Source organism: Condylura cristata, unplaced genomic scaffold, assembly GCF_000260355.1.
Source record: "Condylura cristata isolate star-nosed mole 26May11 unplaced genomic scaffold, ConCri1.0 scaffold00021, whole genome shotgun sequence".
In the NCBI taxonomy this organism is placed as follows: domain Eukaryota; kingdom Metazoa; phylum Chordata; class Mammalia; order Eulipotyphla; family Talpidae; genus Condylura; species Condylura cristata.
The window spans coordinates 9486874-9505499 of record NW_004567122.1 but is presented as its reverse complement, the minus strand read 5'-3'; the positions used below and the strand labels follow the sequence as shown (position 1 = coordinate 9505499).

Below are 18626 nucleotides of genomic sequence, written 5' to 3'. Positions count from 1 at the left end.
CAAACCATTTGTGAACAATTTTCACTTTCTACCTTGCTTTTTTTTTTTTTTTTTTTTGGTAGAAAATGATACTCAAATATTGTAATTCTTTTTCTACTGATTTCGATTTTACCAATTGGTAAAAATTCAAGGAATTCACACTTTTTTTTTTTGCTTTTACCAATCCACATGTAAATCAGTCAGATGACTATAATCCTCAAGATTTTCTGAAGTTGGCATGAAGAATTAAAATGGGCAGGAAAGGAAACACTGCTGACAAGTAACTTGCTTTTTTACAGATGATTTGCCTGATTGCCAAATTAAGAAGTCAGCTTCTGGAATGGATTCTGAAAATGACTACAAGCTTCAACAAAGAAGATGGGAACATGCAACAGAAAAATATCACACCTCTAAGAGACTTTAATTTCATATTTTCTGTTATTCATTCTGGGACTATTTTAAATGGGTGATGATTTCACCCATTCATAGCTTATATATTTCCATTAACATTTTTAAGGTTGGCGGGATTTAGCACGATGCAGCTAATATGTTGAAATAGTAAGGAAAAGTACTTCAAAGTAAACTCCAAAGCAAGGATTTTCAGGAAAGTTGAAACCTAGGTAGAAAATTCAGGCCCTAAATGTATTGTCTGTAAGTACCAATACTGGAAAGCTAATATGCATGTTATAACCTGAGAGCTTCTCTATTCCTTTTAAATTCTTCACCTCTCTAAAATAATGTCTGAAACTTAAATACTTTCGCAAAGTCCACATATTTACTCATCAGCGGATATTTTGAGTACTTACTATCTGCCATGGTACAGCAGTGAATGGAAAATTAAAATGTTTGCCTCCCTGAAACTTACAGATTTGTTACCTGTTAATGAAAAGTATATTCTAGGAGTGGTTAGCCAATATTTAATGAGAAAGCTCACATTCCTAAACAGCTACTATAAGCCTTTGAAAAACTAGTCCTATTTTATAACATTCCTTTCTATGCACATGTTAAAAATGGGTTATTTTTGAAATGGTGGCATTTGGCATGTAAATTAATTGCTAAATATTCTGGAGCTACTTTTCTTCCCTTAGAAATGGCATCGATCTGATAAACGCTATGCACTACCTTTGATAATAGCATAATAGTAAGGTTCCAATGAAATCCTAATGGTTGAACTTTTCAGGGTTTTAGTTACCTATTGTCAACTCTGAGGTTAATCGTTATGCCTCTGGGATACTGCTGCATCTCCCCAGAAAGACCACCTTCAATGCAAACATTGAAGCATCTAGAAAAAACACAGAACTGAGATTTCAAGTGTACTTAACAGATTACATGAACTGTATTTGTGCTGCTGCTAGTAATTTTGTTTAATAAATGTTAATTGTATAGCTTAACTTGGTCTGATTCACTTTTGGTGGAACAACTACTTGCTACTGAGGTTGTAAGAGGATTAACAGTTCTTGGATAGCATTAAGTCACAAAGACTGATTATCTATACTACCTTTCTGAGCCTAAAATCAGCCAGGTATCACAACTACTGAATATTCCCAAATTTCTAGTAAAAAGAGATTAGTGTTAGAATAAGTATCACACCTAAATAACCTGAACTTTAAATGTGCTCACATTTCCCATAAAATACTTGATCCACATTTCATGAGTGCAAAGAAAAGTCCAACCGTGATAACTTAAACATCAGTTTATCTTAAAAAAATTTTGAACCAGAAGTAACTGATTTCACATGAAAATAGAGCATTCTGAAGTTAGTATATTACATAATTGACTGCATTATTTTAAAAGTCATTAAGTTTACAATGAAAGCATCTGTAAAAATAAATAGGCACCCTAAAAACAAAAATTTGACATGTGAATGATTAGTAAATATATTCAATCTGTACTTGGAGTGTTATGTCAACATAAAAACAAATGGTCACTTTCTAGTTTTTAGAGTAGTGCAAAAGATTCAAATGTGCAGTACTGAAAGCCCACGGTGGACATTTCTTCATGATGTTTCCAACTCCACTGTGAGTTGAAAGTACAAATCTATCATATTGCTGTAAAATACCACAAATTAGTGTAATTGTCTCAAAATACATTTATATCTGGACATCTTGGCCAAAGATTTTTCTTTAAAAAACAAAAACAAAAACAAAAAAAAACTGTAGTACACCTTTTTTGCATACACCATTTTTCTAATTAACCATGTTACAAAAGCAGTAATTAAATACAGTTACACTTAAAATACAATTTTACAAGCTTTACAGTATATACAAACCCTCTACATTAAAAATGTTAAAAATATGCTTTCTTAAAAGAAAACTGATATTCAAGTATTTCTAAACTAAGAGAATTAAAGTAATAACCACATACTGTTAAGTGAGCAAATGCAAAAATTTCTCTAGGTGGAAAATGAAAGTTGACCAAGATTTGATAATTGGGTGAGGTTACTATCAGACTTTTAATCAATTATTTTTGATCTAGAAGGGTTCATTCAATCATTTATATTTTGGAATATCTGAACTTAAGGATTTTTGTCAAGATAATAAATTTACTAATTTATAGCATGATTAAGTTAAAGCAACTATCCACTAATGACTTATAAAGTAAAATACTAATTCTATAAATCCCAATTCTTGGAGTCAACAATATAAAAGTAATAAAACCACAATTAGTTTATCACCTTTAAAAAAACAAAATGAACACCTAATTTAACTCATGTAGTCATCAAATTGGAAAATTTCTGTATTTCAATAGAGATTTCCCCATGAGAGTTAAACTTGAGTTAAAGTTACTATTTGTTTAGAAAAAGGAAGCTCAAATGACTACATGTCATTAAACTCTATAGAAAGTCAGACATTTGAGAATCTGAAAATCAGTAAAATGGGCTCATAACCTCCTAAGTAGGTAAGATTATAGCAGGGGCAATTTAGACAGTCACAGTGACATTCCCAGTAAGAGAGCCCCAGGTTAACTGCTAACTCTGGTTATTAGCCCAACACAAACCAAGCAAAATAAAAATCTTTCACATTTCATAGAAAATTAGAAAAAAAATGTAACACGGTAAATAAATACACTAAACCTAATCCTCCACTTATTTTTAGCTTACATGGCTGAAGTAATGTTTAGCAATACAAATAACAGTCAATGGCCTAATTTCTCACAACTAGGCATTCTGACTATAAAAGATCTAGGAGCAGATTAACTTTCTCCTGTTTTAACCTGCTTTATCATTAAGGCTTTCTTGTTCCAGAACGTTACCAATTTCATGGGTTGACATTTTTATAAGACACTTGAAGGAAGCATATGCAGTAGACTATCACAGAAGTCAAGAAAAAAATGGGTGAAGCCCTCTTCGTTACCCATTAGAAAGTGCTGTTTCATTAAGCAAATACTGCCTTAACTACCCAAACTACATGTCCCCTGATATTCTTCAATTAGCATCATCTGCCAATCTACATATGTGAGTGCTGGTTACTTTTAATACTTACTGGGTCTACTAAGCCATACAATAAAAGGCTTTTTATTCAACTGCAGCCAGGAGTACATAACTTTTTGCATACCCCAGATTTCCTATTTTTCCAGGCATGCCCAGACTAATCAAAGGAAATTTCTAAAATATCCAATAGGTTGATCATTACACAAAAATATAGAGAGATAGAAAGGTAATGTTATGACTTTAAAATTGCCGTCATTTTAATTTTATGCATCACTAGGTTGGGACAGTGGGTTCCTATAATGTTTTGATGGCCTCCGAGAAGGTCGAGCTTGCTGATTTCACACTCACCTATTACAGTGGATACTCTAGGTTTGTAACTTTGCTCAGAAGGGCAGAACCAAGTGTATATGTAACACAGGCCCTACCCTTCTTTCACTCTGAGAGTGAATGATCAGGACAAGCCACTGCTCTCTGGAAAACAGAGCTTGGGCCTCTGATGGTATTTCAATCTGTATGTATCAGTCATGCAGCTGTCAACTGAAAAATACGTAGTTAATGCAACTGTCTCATTTGGACCAGAAGAACTCGAGTCTGTTTTTGATCGGCAGAGATCACCAACAGTTGCACCCAACTTGGCTTGAATATCATTAGCCGAAGAGCTGGGTGTGTAGTATGGTATTTTGCCAACATGTTCTTTTACTTGAAATGTTTCCTTCAGTTTCTCATCATTCACATAATTATTCACTTCTAAATCTGGTTCTGGAGCTGTAATTAAACTGTGCTTTGGAAGAACTGAAGACTTAGCCTTCAACATCTCTGGAAGTCTGACATTGGGCGAAGGCTCCTTTTTTTCTGATTGTGGCACACTGGTCATAGTATACTTCTTTGGTGGCAGAGGAGGTGGTGGGTTCTGGCAGGCAAGCTTTGGCATCTGACAAGCATCAGCCTTACAGGTTGACTGAATGAAATGCTCTCTGGGTAGAGAGTTCACGGAATAGCACGGCTCCATCATATTCTGCTGCTGGATGAGAGGGGCAGTTTCTGGCTTTAGCTCATTCGTCCTCATGTGTGAAGACCATAATGAAGACTGAGAGACTATTTCAGGATTGTTGACTCGTTTTTCAGAAGAAGAATCATTAATGTGAAAAGGTAAACCTGTTCTCTCAGAATTTTCTGTGTTAATCCACTCAGAAAACTTGGATTCACTTGATTTTTCAAGTTTCCATTCATCTGTCTGGTGGTTCTGCCTTCTTGCTGTGTGGTCCTTGAGTATTTGTGAACTGGATGAAGGGAATGACTTTTCATTGGTCTCACCTATATGTGACCTGAAATGTAAAAACAAAACCCAAACTAAAATACTGCATATGAATATGCAAATCTGGAGGAAAACCAACATTTGTCCTATTGTTTACCTTCCCAATGCACACACAGTTTGTTATTACACTAAAAGTGTATTTGTGATGAAATGTAGCAAGAACTTCAGGAAAGTATTACAAGCAAACAACTGAATGCACCAAAACACATAGCTAAGTGTGTTTTATCAAACAGAGGTACTGAAAAATAATGCTATAAGGATAATGTACTAATTAAACATCATTTGTTTACTTAAGATGCCCCTTATTTAGGTCATAATCTGTAGGGTGGGAATAAACGATACTGCACTGCAAATTAATTTTTCTTGGATAATTAAATGATTTTTCTCATGTGAAATTCATGGAATTCAAATAGAGCAGAACAATTAAGTGTTGAACCTTTTATAGGTACGTTAAGAGCTAAACTCAAACTTCAGCTCCATTGCTTTGGACAAATAATCTAAGTACCAAATTTTCTCTTTTGTAAAAATACCATCTGCCTTATAAGAATGCTGTATACATGCTTAAAACTGACCACCATTAGGCCTCCATCTTTTTAATGATCCCAAATAAAACAGGCATCCTAATGCTGTATGCTCAGAGCTTTCATAGTAGTAATGCGTAGTTACGCCCTTCTGATATTTTATATTTCTAAATATCTATAAATACCTTTTAGTCAAAGCATTTTTTACTTGTAGATGTGGCTGTGGCTGGGACTCGTGAAATTTATAGCCTACTTCTGAATTCTTAACTTCTTTCCTCAAGCCTGAGGAGAAAAGAAAAAAAAAATTAATGATCTTTTACAATTTACTCCATATTTTACTTGTTCAATATTTACATAAGGTTTTCCATACACAGGAAATTCACTTCCAACCATTGAAGAAACATGAATTGTTCAAGATTCAGCTAAAATAATACCTTTTCTTCTGGGCCCTTTATACAAAACCATTGGTTCATTCCTCAACTTACTAAAACCCGACAATGTCAGCAAGGCCAGAGTATAGCTATTCTCATGGGCCTTCCGTGCTTCCCCAGGCATAGAAGATGAACTCTTAACCGAGAAAGTGATGGGAAAATGCTGACTTTGAAGAGAGTTTTAGACAGACGTTTAGATTAACTATTTATTATGAAGTGAGCTATTTTACCCTTTACCAGTTTCCTCCCTTATGTAAGGAGAGAATGATATCTATTCTCGCCACCAATGATATGTAAAATGTTTTACCAACACTAAGTGGCCATCATTTACTGACTACTCACTCAAGCTATAAAAGGCCGATAGTAATTATTTAACTTAATCTTCATGATTGCACACCATTTTTACTTGAAAAGATGACAACCTTCGTGCATTCAGACTTTGTTATCTGTCAGAAAATAACTGTTCTGGCTTTTAAAAATCTCAGTTGCAACTATTCTGTGAAATGATGCTCCTTTTTACATCTAACAAGTCAGGGTTAGGAAAGTTAAGTGACCTAATTGATGTTATACAGCTAGCAATGGGGAGCACTCAAACCAAACCATGGTTAACTCCAGAACTCATGCTCTTTCCACTACCTGCAAACTAGCTTTGGCATTTGCCACTAAAATACAAGGTCATTATGCTGATTCTCCTGTCCATGAGCCTGAAATATGTATAAGTTGAAGTTACAATATAATTTTCCTGTATCATTATATTACTTCAGAATGTTTATTTTACTTAACCATAGTTTCAAGCCCAGTATTCACAAACACAAGGAAAACAAAACAACTCTTAACATTTTCTGCTTTCATTAAAACATCCACCGAACGGGCAGCAGGAGGCAGCAGAGGTTTTCAAGTAAGTCGGAAACCTGAAGATCACCATGGCAGGCAGTCAATCAAATGGTCTGACTTCAAAATTCCAACTTGTTTAAAAATAGATGTGTTATTTTTCTCTTCTGCTGACATAGGCATCCATGTGTCTTTACTGGGAATTTTGGTTCCAGATTCTTCATAAATCTAAAATAGTCTGATTTTAACACTAAACACCTAAAAAACCTCAAAGTCAGGGCACAAAGCTTTAACAAGTAGTAGTATTTTTGATACTGTATCCAAGAAAATCCAAGGTTCAATAGTCAAGAAATCAAAGTACATGGTTCATCTGAAAAGACGACTCCGTTTTAAAACGGACTTACATAGCAATAAAACAATAAAAGCTGCTGGTGTGAACTGTAATTTTCTTCTTGAAGGCCCTCATTTTCTGAGCTTCCTGTGAAGCTCAATATTTTCTCCTATCTTTCAGGCTATTCCTTCTTCTTTGTTTTTTTTTTTTTAAAGATTTATTTTTTATTTATTTTTTATACAGAACTGGGGTACAGGCCAGAGGTGCAGGGGTGGTGAGAGGATTCACCAGAGACAGAGTGGGGTGCAGAACAGGCAGATGGACAAAGTACACTGCTGAGGGGAGCAGCGGGCGGGTTGGTCACCTCCAGGGCGGGGATCGAACTCGCACTGAAGCAGCTGCGGCTCACTTGTAGTGCTGCACTTTAACCCCTTGCACCACCAGAGAGTGCCTACTCCTTTTTTTTTTTCAAAGTTGCTACTTGACATTATTTTCAGCTCTCATATTACTCAGTAAGTCCCATGTTCCTTGCTTTCTCTATTTTTGCCCTGAAATGTCCAGTTATGCAAAGTGAAACTTATATCTATGGTATTCAATCCCCATATGTACTGAAGGCTACCCATTACAGACTCTTACCTAAATCCTCAACTTACATCACTAATGATCCCATAAACCTATTTACTTAGATGATAAACAAATCCAAAAACTCATTTGGCATCCTCTATGATCCCCTAAATTTGCTGCTTCTGTATTCCCTGACTTGGTAAATGGTGTATCTATTTATGTTAAGTCCCAAATATGGTCATTCCCAGCTTCCTTCCTATCCCCCATTTTATACAGCTATCACAAAAATTGCCTCTACCACCCACACAGCCTTAAAATCTCTTAATCTTCATTCCTAACAATGGTACTTCCTTGGCTAGTATTAAAGTAGCCATTTGGCCCTCTCTGGTGGAACAGCAGGTTAAAGCGCAGCACTGCAAGCAAACTCCTGCTGCTTCAGTGCGAGTTCGATGCCCGGCCCCGGAGGTGACCACATGGCACGCAGACCTCTCCTGGCCCGCCCGCTGCTCCCCTCAGCAGTGTACTTCGTCGATCTGCCTGTTCTGCTCCCCACTCTGTCTCTGGTGAAGCCTCTCACCTCTCCTGTACCTCTGGCCTGTACCCCAGTTCTGTATGCACAAATAAATAAATCTTTAAAAGAAAAAATTAAGTAACTATTTCACTAATTTTTCTCCCATTGCTATAAACTCACCTTCTACATTGTGACCAAAGACTCTTCCCTAATGCAAGCTGGAGTATGCTACTCTCCTCCTGTGTGCCTTTCCGATTACTGTCAGATCTAAATATAACGTGACCATTTCGTCATGACTTGGCTCCTACCTACCCTTCTAGCCATCATCTCACAGTATCCACAGAAGCATTCCAGACCTGCTTACACCAGTTCTTCAAATAGGTGAAACTTTCTCCTAACCATATTCTTTTGAATATTTCACTTCTTCAGCCTTAAATGTGACCCATTTAAAATAACAGCTAGAACAATCCAAATGGAATTATAGAATTTCAACAAATTAACCAAACAGCTTTAGACAGTATAGGTAAAGATTTTTGCAGCAGTACCCATAATGACATAGACATCGGTCATTGTTTCTATCAACAAAGAAAAAATATCAGTGAAATAATTACAATTGCCTTTAAGTTCTCTACTATCAAATAAACTTACACAATACATTAATACCTTTTTTATTATTTAAACTGACTTTATTAAATTTAAATTGACTTAAATAAAAAAATTAAGGCTTTGACTGTCTAAAGTCTTTTACTTACTACTAGAAAGTGATTTTTCTGTCATAACTCAAGTGTAAGCCCATTTTATAAGCAGGAAAAAAGAAAACATAAAATCACACCCAGTCACAAATTAAATTCTAGCATGCAGGGCAAGTTTTTAGCTTCAGGAAACAAGGCCGACCCACACACTCATTCCCAGACTGAGGGAAGGGCTACTCACACAGGAATTATAAAGCACAAACATGGACAAAGTTCTCCAGGCAAAGACTGGCTTCAAGAACAATGGTGGGTTTGAGGCTTATTAAATAAGAAATAATTTTAATATTACACAATCTATGGTGTTAGATAAAAGTGGGTTACACAACCCCACAACACAACACCACACTTGATACCCACTAGGATGGCAATGGCCTTTATAAAAGTAAACAGCAAACGCCAGTATCGTGAGGATGGGGAAAGCTGAAACCCTTGCATGCCACTGGTAGGAACGCCGTGAGGAGGAGTATGGTAGTTGCTCAATGTCCATCAAGAGACAAACAGATAAACAAAATGTGATATACGACAAGTGAAATGTCGTTCAACCTTAAAAGGGAATGAACTTACGAGTCCTGCTGCAGCATGTGTGAACTCTGGAAACACTGTATAATTGAAGAAAGACTCACCAAAAAGAGATATTGTATGATTCCACTTATATGAGGTACCTAGCCAGCTTCATGGAAACAGAAAGTGGAATGGAAGACCCTAGGGGCTGAAGGGCGGAGGCCACGGGAAGTCATCTAGTGATACTAAATGAAAGGGCAAGTTTAGGGTGATGACAGAGTTCTGGGGAGGGGTGGTGATGGCTGCACAACAGTGAGTACACTTAGTGCCACTGAGTAGTCATTTAAAAATGGCTAGAAAGGCACACTATTTCTGATTAAATGAGGAAATACTTTACAAAGTTCTCAATCGCAGGGCACTCTTGACCATCAAAATCTCTATGACCTTGTGTTTTCATTAGCACCAGGAAGCAGGCATCTTTTTGTAAGGAGACTGAATTTGAAGTTATTGTTCAATTCCACCAACTTCTGCTGCCGATTTCTGGCTAGTCCTTTACAGTTTCCTGTAATACTTGGTTACCAGACTTTTATCAGATTTTTAAACTAGCGCAACATTCATATGAGAAAGGAAAGTTATTTCCTTAATGTTAAGTGTTTCCTTCTGATATTATAGTATTTGATGAAAACAAAATAATTTAACATTTAATCATTTTCAGTATCTATACTATGAAAAAAAACCTGTATAAATACCTGAAGAATAAAAACCAAAAAGGTACTTAAACTTTTTATATCCATGGTTATTATTAATCATGAAAAATTATATCCTCTCTAGCACTCTGAATTCTAAGATTTGAAAGCACTGTCTTTCTTTGCAACCTCAATAATCTCCTTGCTCATCATTTTCTTTGATTCCTCTCTCCTAAAGCTTCTAGTCATATCCTACCAATAGCAACCCTGAAGTCTATATAATTCAAACATCTAACTTTCTTTAGTTCTGGGCTGTTAGGTACTGCCCAGAAATCACCTATAATAACAGTACATATTTAAGACTTCATTTCTAAACTGAACTTTTCCAGTTGTTCATCACTTTTCTACTTGTCCTTCACTCCTATGGCAGACACTGGGACGTATTACACCCATATGTTGGCACCTTTACAGTTGCATTTTTCCAATCTCTTTGAAATTAGACCTGACTCTGAATCTTGCCTTGGCCAACAACTTGTGAGTGGAAGTGCATTATCAACTCTGATTTCAAGTGTTAAGAGCTACATGTGACTGCACATTTTTCCCCTTCAATCTCCTCACTCCCCAAACACTGCAACAATCAGAGAAGCTTTTGTGTGATGGAGGCTCAGTAACGCAGGGCACTGAGTGACCACCAGGAAGAGACTCCATGCTACCCTCCAAGGGGTGCATCTGGTGAGCGGGCGCAAATGTGTGTGAAGGCACTGGCATGCTGAAGTGGCATCAACACAAGGCCTGAAACAGCCTATCCTGCCCGAGACGCTTCCCCATTTTCACATTCCCTGAAGCATCAGTTCCATACTCTACAAAGCCCCCAAGCAAGGCACCCCCCAACTTCTAGCCTCATAACTCATAAACTTACCAAGTTTTAGCTTCCTGCCCTTACTACCACAACTCATTCTCTACTGCCACTATTACAATACAATTAACTCTTTACCTTCCATGTGGTTTTTGCTCTGGTGGGAAGTACAGTTGCCACGTTCTACATTTAGATTGTTTGTCTTAACTTGATCACTAGAAAACAGAACAAAATGCACACAAACACATCAGCTATCAGGGATCTCTACTGTAATTCAGTCTAAGAAAAAGAAATATTTAAGTAAGTATCATTTCCCACAAACTGTTCTATAGTACTAATGTACATTATTCAATTTCATCTTCCATGACACTTACAGTAGAGTTTATCCTCATTTTACAATAGGAAGTTAAAGCAATGAAAGTAAAATTAATTTCACTAAGAATTAAAATCTAAACCTATCTGTTTACAAAATCCTGGAATTTCTACCACCCTAAGCTATCCTTTTCCAACCAGTTATGAAATCACCCTGCCAAATAAAAAGGTTCCCAAAATCCTTATTATAATGATTACTTTAATTAAAAAAAGGTGACTTTTGCAAATATGCTCTTTAATAGCGAATGCAGTAAAATACCAGCCAATACAAAGTTAAAATGTTTTAGATGGACTGAAACATCAGTCGGAAATAGTGGCTAGACTGATGTAAGTAAAACTATAAATGAATTCAGAATGAGTAAATTAAGAATCAAATGAAGGAAAACCTACTTGTTATATTCTTTTACAATAACTAAAGGGAAAAACATCTCTCCATGCAACTGGGTTGTGACACAAGATAAGAAACCCAGTTCTGAAGATTTATAGAATTACATTAACGACTAAGAGGAAACCGTTTTAAATCTCTGCTTTAAAACATGCTGCACAGATTCAGTTTTCAATGGCAACAGTTACAATCTGTTTCTGTATTTCCCAATTCCTAACAGCACTGTCATTAAAAAATAGAAACCTGAATTATCAAATCACCTGCAGAATCTCAGGTTACACGACTCTGAGCTCATGCTCTTTCCATTACATTTAATTGACTCCAAACTTGGAAATTACTTCAGTTAATTAAGGGGGGAACAACTCTGTGATGTGGTGTTACCTGCCGGACGCCGCGTCTTTAACGCCGCTGCCGTCCGTCACCGCGCCGCTCCCGTCGGTAACAGGCGAGTCCAGGGTGGCAGACCCGTTGCTGACGTGGTCACTGCTTTCGTAGCCGGACTCGGCCCTTTGCAGCTGCCAGTTATCACCGGGAACTTTAGTTTCTTTGAGACTTTTACTTTTCTCCACTCCTTTTCCACTAGATTCAAGAGAACTCCTGCTCCCTATCTCCTGCTTCATTTCATCTTCATAGATGGTCATTAAACTCTTTGGCTTTGCATTTTCTTTTGGCCCGTTGTTAAAATTCTGATCTTTACTACATTTAGATTTGTTACCAATAGATGATTTATGTCTTGGACTCTGCTGCTTTTTTTCACTTTCATTAAAGATACTGTCAACATTTAACGTCTCTCTCATGGGTCTCCAACTGCGGTTCCGGCTTTTGTTGCTGCCAGCAGAGCTGCTGCCTTTGTCTCTAGAGTCCTGGCTGCTGTCTGTGTCGTAGCCAGTGCCACTGTGACTCTTAACTCTGCCAGTTGGCTTCTCTCCTGGAGCAAGACACTGGGATTTACTTGACCCCAATACCTGGGTAGAAGCTAGATGCTGCTGCGCAACTCGGTCATGTCTACATGGTCCTTTCCCTTGACTGGGATAGAGCTGTGTATTTGCATAATGTCTAAAGCCATTTGGAGCAGGGGGTGATCCAGACTTGAAATGTGAAACATCTTCATCAACTAAATCTTTAAAAAAAGAAATAAAGATACAAATGAACTACTCTTCAGAGTCACCTTTTAGCCACAAGTCAAATACCTACTGTGAAAAGAAATGTTAAATAGTAAGATGTAAATAGTAATTGTGAGTACTTAAATTCTATCTCATACTGCTTTGAGGCTGAAAATGCTTTCTGTCTAGAAGTTTAATGAGCGACATCTACAACATAGTTATATGTTCACTTTAAAAACTATCTTTGGGCCCTCCCTGGTGGCACAGTGGGTTAAAGTACAGCACTAAAAAACTAAAGCCACTTCTGCATGAGTTCGATACCCACCCCAGGAGGTGACCCAAATGGCGCAGCAGACCTCTCCTGACCTGCCCGTTGCTCCCCTCAGCAGTGTGCTTCCTCAGTCAGCCTGTTCTGCTCCCCACTCTGTCTCTGGTGAAGCCTCTCACTGCCCTTGCACCTATGGCCTATATATGTTCTATATGAATAAATAAATAAATTTTTTTAAAAAATCTATTTCTAAAACAGTTTTTTTAATCATTCTATTTCACTCACAATGAAAATCATAAAAATATTCTCTACCTCTTATACTGGTAAAATTCAAAATTTGTTTAAATAATCTCAGCTAAGAGTATGAAAAAACAGACACCCAACCCCACTGGTGGGAGTGCAGGCTGGGCCCATCTCTCAAAATAGCAAGAGTCAAATTTATCAGAATTAAAGATAAATATACCCTAACCCATCCATTCTTCTGAAATCTTATGCTACAGTAGTATACAAAAAGTGAAACAAAGGTATATGTGCAAGGATGTGACCATGATAAACATCTTAAATCAATCTTTAAAGTCTATCAGTGTGGCTGAAATGATGGTATACCCATCAGGAAAGAAGACGAGACCTCAGAGAGGAAGGCACACACACAATGAACTGGAAACTGTTAACACTGGAATACAGGAGAGGCCAGGAGTTGCACAAAATGAAAAGAAGTTCTTTTCATTCATTTTGTAAACTTCCTTATCATTTGAATGTACCAAATGGAAGAATTGAATTTCTAATTAAAGAAAGCTAAAACATCAAAAAAAAAAAAAACAAAAAAAAAATCCACAATCCCAGGCTACAATTTAAGAGCAACTGGGAAATTCTGACATTTATAGATTAAGTGTAGGTATGTTAGAGAATTATATTCAAACAAATGTCAATATAGATAACACAATTTGTAAATATATAAGATAAAATTATATTACAATCATGAAATTTATTTTAAAAATACAATGTTACCAAATCCTTTTCAAGTTAATGCTCTCAACTCGTAGCTTACCTCGATGCCGGCCCAAATCCTTCCTCTGTCCCCGCTCCAGGTCTTTCCTTTGTGAAGAAAGTAAGTTTCTCTGCTCAATGGCTTTCAGAGCACATTCTCTGGAAATGTCTTTCATTTTTTCCCTTTGATCACTGTGACGTAATTTAACTACAGAAGAAGCCAATTTTACAATAACAATCATTTTTCAAATCATTTTTCAAATTGCTCAATAAAAGTACAAACTGACCTACAGTTATGTATTAAAAATAAAATAAAGATGAAAGTACAAAATGAACTCCTTTTAACTTGAACTCTTTGTAATTTATTCTTAACTTGAACTCTTTGTAATTTATTCTGACACTGAAGAGGCATGTTGTCTTTTAAAGACTTCTCTGATTGCACCAAAAGCAAGTGTAAAGGAGGAAAGAGACATGGATGAAAACAGTAACAGCTAAAGGTATGGGCCCCATGTGTCAGGCACTAGTCTGAGACTCTTACCTCGGGCCCTCCCTGGTGGCACAGCAGGTTAAAGCACAGCACTATGAAGCTATCACAGCCGCTGCAGCACGAATTTGATCCCCAGCCAGGGAGGTGACCCACGTGGCAAGGCAGACCTCTCCTGACCCTCCCTCTGCTCCCCTCAGCAGTGCATTTCAGAAGATCTGCCTGTTCTGCTCCCTCAATCCTTTCACCTCCCCTCTTCCCCCCTCCTCTGGCCTGTACCCTAGTTCTGTATGTATAAATAAATAAATCTTTAAAAAAAAAGTCTTAGCTTAGTTAATACTCCAAGGTGCTATAGTTACTATCATCTCAGACCAGAAAATTAAGACAAAGAGTAGCTTAAAATGTGCCCCAATTCACATAGCTTTAAATGGAAAACCAGAATTAAGAAATTACATTGTCTGTTTATGTTCTTTAAAAAATGTATATATATTTATGTATTTATACATACAAGACCTGGGCTGTAGACCACAGGTGCAGGGGCTAAGAGGATTCATCAGACACAGAGTGGGGAGCAGACAGACAGGTCTATTGAAGCACACTGCTGAGGGGAGCAGAGGGCGGGTCAGGAGAGGTCTGCCGCGCCCTGTGGGTCACTCTCTGGCCCGGGATCACACTCAGGTTGCAGTGGTTGGCCATAGCTTGATAGGTCTGAAACTTACCCCTGTGCCAGCAGGGAGGCCCCACCAGTGTTTATGTTTGCAACATTTAGCTTCTGGACCTAAAAATAGAGATCTTTTGAAAAACAGAAAATAGCTTTACTCTAAGAGTATCAACATTTGGTAAGAGAACAGGAATAGTTTTGTTAAGAATTTTTGAAAACTTGTACTGTAATTCTTTGTTCGTAAGGTGTGAATTCTGAGCCTTACCACTTTCATGAAATGTGTCACTCTTGTGATCAGACATTACTTCATTAATATATTTAAAAGTTATTTGAAAAACCACCCTGAGCAATTGCAAAATTAAGATTTATCTGTTTCCAAACCATAAACTAACATCTTCCTGTGGTGCCTGGTTATAGACCCAAGTCCTACTACCCTAGTTTATGAAAATCAAAATCACAGGATGAGTAATAAGACAGTTGAATAAGAATGAGGTTAAGAATAAACGACAGCTCTAATAACTCTGAACTATGGCTACATTCACCAATGGTAAATTTCATTTTGGGATATGATCCAAATTATTAATTCAGGTATTTCCGCTCCCAGTTAATTATTAACTCTTTGAAGAAAATTCCCATTATCGCCTGTGGGAACCATCCAGATAGCCTCAGGCCTCAGCACACCTTAGAGGACGGAGAATCTCAAACACTGCTGGACTGAGATCGCTGAGATAACCCCACAGGTTCACAGAAAAGCATAAGCCAGAAAGAGAAAATTCTATTATGTACTTGTTACTTTATCGTCATTGCCAAGGAAAACCAGTGTAGCACCCACCTCGAACATGGCCCTTACAAGGAAGTGCAGACTCGGTAGTTACTGAGAAGAAAAGGAGAAACCTTACTAATCGAGGACAACACACAAATGAGAACTGAAACACATACCTGGTCCCCTACTGCCATTTGCTTGAATGGGGCTCGGATTGAATGAGGAAGTATTATCCGCTTGAAATTTCTGATTTTCTTTCTGTTTTGCCTGCTCACCAAATCCATTTTCTTTTGGAATTTCTGATTTACAAATTGAGGATTTTTCACATCCTTAAAAAAACAAACAACAATGTATCATCCCCTTCTGCCTCCTCACTAGAAGAGGTGCCTAAATGATCTATTGAGGCATATTTTGTTTCTACTGTAAACAACATCACTTAAAAGCACAGCTAACTGACATCTTTTCAGGGTTTCTACATGCTTTGTAAATGCATTGAAATCTCAGTATTTTACTGCCAGGAAAGGAACAGCTAGCAGCCCTGTGCTTGTGAACACACAGTGGGTGGCTCCTGCAGGTGCTGCTGAGGCCACTGGTGGCGAAAGGTTCTCTGTTGAGATCAAGTCAGAGCAGAAGGATGCTCCGGAGCCCACTTTGCTGAAATTCAATTTTGAAATGGGCCTCAACATTTATTTTACACTCAGTATTCCTCAGTATATGCCTATGATGACAGAAAAACACGGAAAATAATTTAAGAAAGGACTCACCTGTGTTTTCTGCACCGGATTTGTAGTGGGGCCAGGGGATGACCTGCCTGGGCGCATCCTCAGTGGAAACCGCCGTGCCGTCTGGGTTCGCGTAGAACAGCAGCAGGGGCTGGAAGTGGCATCGGAGGCATTTGGAGACCACGTCTTTCCACTTAGTTCCAACCTTTACAAAATCCACAATGAACACAAACAGAGCAAATCACTGTATGACATGAAAATGGAGACTGGAGGAATTTGGCATTAAAATATCTTAAAGTCACTCAGATAGCAGCAGTTCAACAGCTCTTTGCTTTATTTTGTAAGTAGTCTAAGTTAAACAAAAATCATTTCAACATTATCATTTAAAACCCTGACAGACAAAATTGCGGTCTATAGAAAGATTTAGGTTATGAGATTATAAAACACTTTTCACGTACTCGGTTAACTGACTTGACAAAGATTTCAAGGCAACTTAACGGCAATCTAAAAATACAAAGCCCACAAAAAATAGAAAAGTTAACAAATGCTGCTGGAACAGCAGGACAGTTATGTGAAAAGTGACCTCAGATCCCATTTCACATAAAGCACAAAAATCAACTCAGAATGAATAACACAAACACTAGAGTGTAGGCAAGACCAACAACTTGCCACTACGATTAAAGCCCAGTCTCCTACAGAACTTTGTAAAAATTCAGGCATCGGCTCCTATCGCGCTGAATGAAGAAGTCAAGAGGTTGTTTTCTAAAAAGCCTTAAGTGTGGGGCTGGTAGATACTCCTTATTAAGTGCTATAACTAATTCCTTTTATTTTATTTACCCAAACATAAAATAGATATCTGATTTTGAATACCAAACACGAAATTTGGAAAGTCACTGTTCAAAGAAAAAGATTTTTTTTTTCCTCCACAAAGAAATGCAAATAGCAGCTGTGTTGCAGGCAAAAGGGCAAATCTATGGCTCGCTGACAATCGCCTATTTTAAACTAACGTTTACTAGTCACCTTTCTATTTTTCTGGAAATGACAAATTTAAAAGTTGGTTTCAAGATAAACCAGATTTCAATAATAAAAGTACAAGCTCAATGATTATTAAATATTCAATGTATTATTTCTGAAGTAACTTGAACTTAGTAAGCCCATTTACCATTGTTTACAATAGATATAGATTACTTTATATAATTATATCATTCTATCATTACATTATGATATATATATAATTATTATATCATTTATTCCTAAAAGTAAAAATTTTAATAATTATCCTAATCTGTAAAAAAAGTTACTTACCTCTTTCACATTTGCATCATCAAAAAAAACCCATTTGGAACTCTTAGTATGAAAAGCAAAGGCACAATAATGTCGACTGGCATAGCAGATTATACCAACCAGGTGAAGTTCACTATTCGTGGCATTTTCATCTGTAACCCTATAAAAAAGCTGTTTAAAAAAATGTGCATTAAATACTGTACTTCAAAAAATGAGGACTAATTTGATGAATCATATATCTGACTCACTCTGAAAAATAGTTCTGATGCATTCTATAATCTAATCCAATATTATATTTGTACCAGAGTCACCACTAACACTGCACAGAATTATTACTTTTAATTAGTATGTAAGAAATATTGAGTTCAATTAAATGAGTTCATATAATTTAATTCAGGACACAATACAATTACACAGAATTGATAATTCACATGTATGAACTCAAAATGTGAACAAAATCACATATTTCGTGGTAATTCTTGACTGAATCACATATTTTCACATCCATTATGCATATTAGCAAAAAGACATCTTAAAATTTTAACTGTGACAAAAAACAGTTCTGATTCCATTAAGATGGTAATAGGCATTTTACCTAGTGGTGCAGTTGGGACTTTAAATCTCAGACCTTTTGAGATTACTATGTATAATCTTTCCAATGCTAACACACATATTACCACAGCATAGCATCACAACTCTGGAGTAGAGCATGGAAGAGACGTGAGAGTTTGTAATTATTAATAAAAATCATTCAAGGTCTATGCAAGAAATGCATTCCACTAGTTTGACTTGATTAACTTTATCAGTGCTACATATAAATATTATTTAGAAAGAAAATTTAATTTTGAAAAGCATAGAAATGCACACATGTTTTGGGGGAATCTAAAAA

At 36.8% G+C, this 18626-nt stretch overlaps 2 protein-coding genes across 4 annotated transcripts in view; one reads left to right on the top strand and one right to left on the bottom strand.

Moving 5' to 3' along the window:
* The window catches only part of LOC101625570 (chromosome unknown open reading frame, human C4orf3), a 2866-nt gene extending 1496 nt beyond the window's left edge, over nucleotides 1-1370 (top strand). The window contains exon 2 of the mRNA XM_012727849.1: nucleotides 279-1370. Coding sequence (XP_012583303.1) covers nucleotide 279 — 1 coding nt within the window. The 3' untranslated portion in view covers nucleotides 280-1370. The remainder of the gene's footprint in view (nucleotides 1-278) is intronic.
* Nucleotides 1371-1465: 95 nt separating this feature from the next.
* USP53 (ubiquitin specific peptidase 53) overlaps nucleotides 1466-18626 on the bottom strand; it is a 42580-nt gene continuing 25419 nt past the window's right edge. For all 3 annotated transcript variants that reach the window (XM_004686485.2, XM_012727847.1, XM_012727848.1), the window contains 8 exons: nucleotides 17759-17908; nucleotides 16496-16658; nucleotides 15908-16060; nucleotides 13885-14031; nucleotides 11847-12585; nucleotides 10847-10923; nucleotides 5431-5527; nucleotides 1466-4734 (listed from right to left, as the gene is read on the bottom strand). In XM_004686485.2, the coding sequence (XP_004686542.1) occupies nucleotides 3861-4734; nucleotides 5431-5527; nucleotides 10847-10923; nucleotides 11847-12585; nucleotides 13885-14031; nucleotides 15908-16060; nucleotides 16496-16658; nucleotides 17759-17908 (2400 nt within the window). In that variant the 3' untranslated portion in view covers nucleotides 1466-3860. The remainder of the gene's footprint in view (nucleotides 4735-5430; nucleotides 5528-10846; nucleotides 10924-11846; nucleotides 12586-13884; nucleotides 14032-15907; nucleotides 16061-16495; nucleotides 16659-17758; nucleotides 17909-18626) is intronic.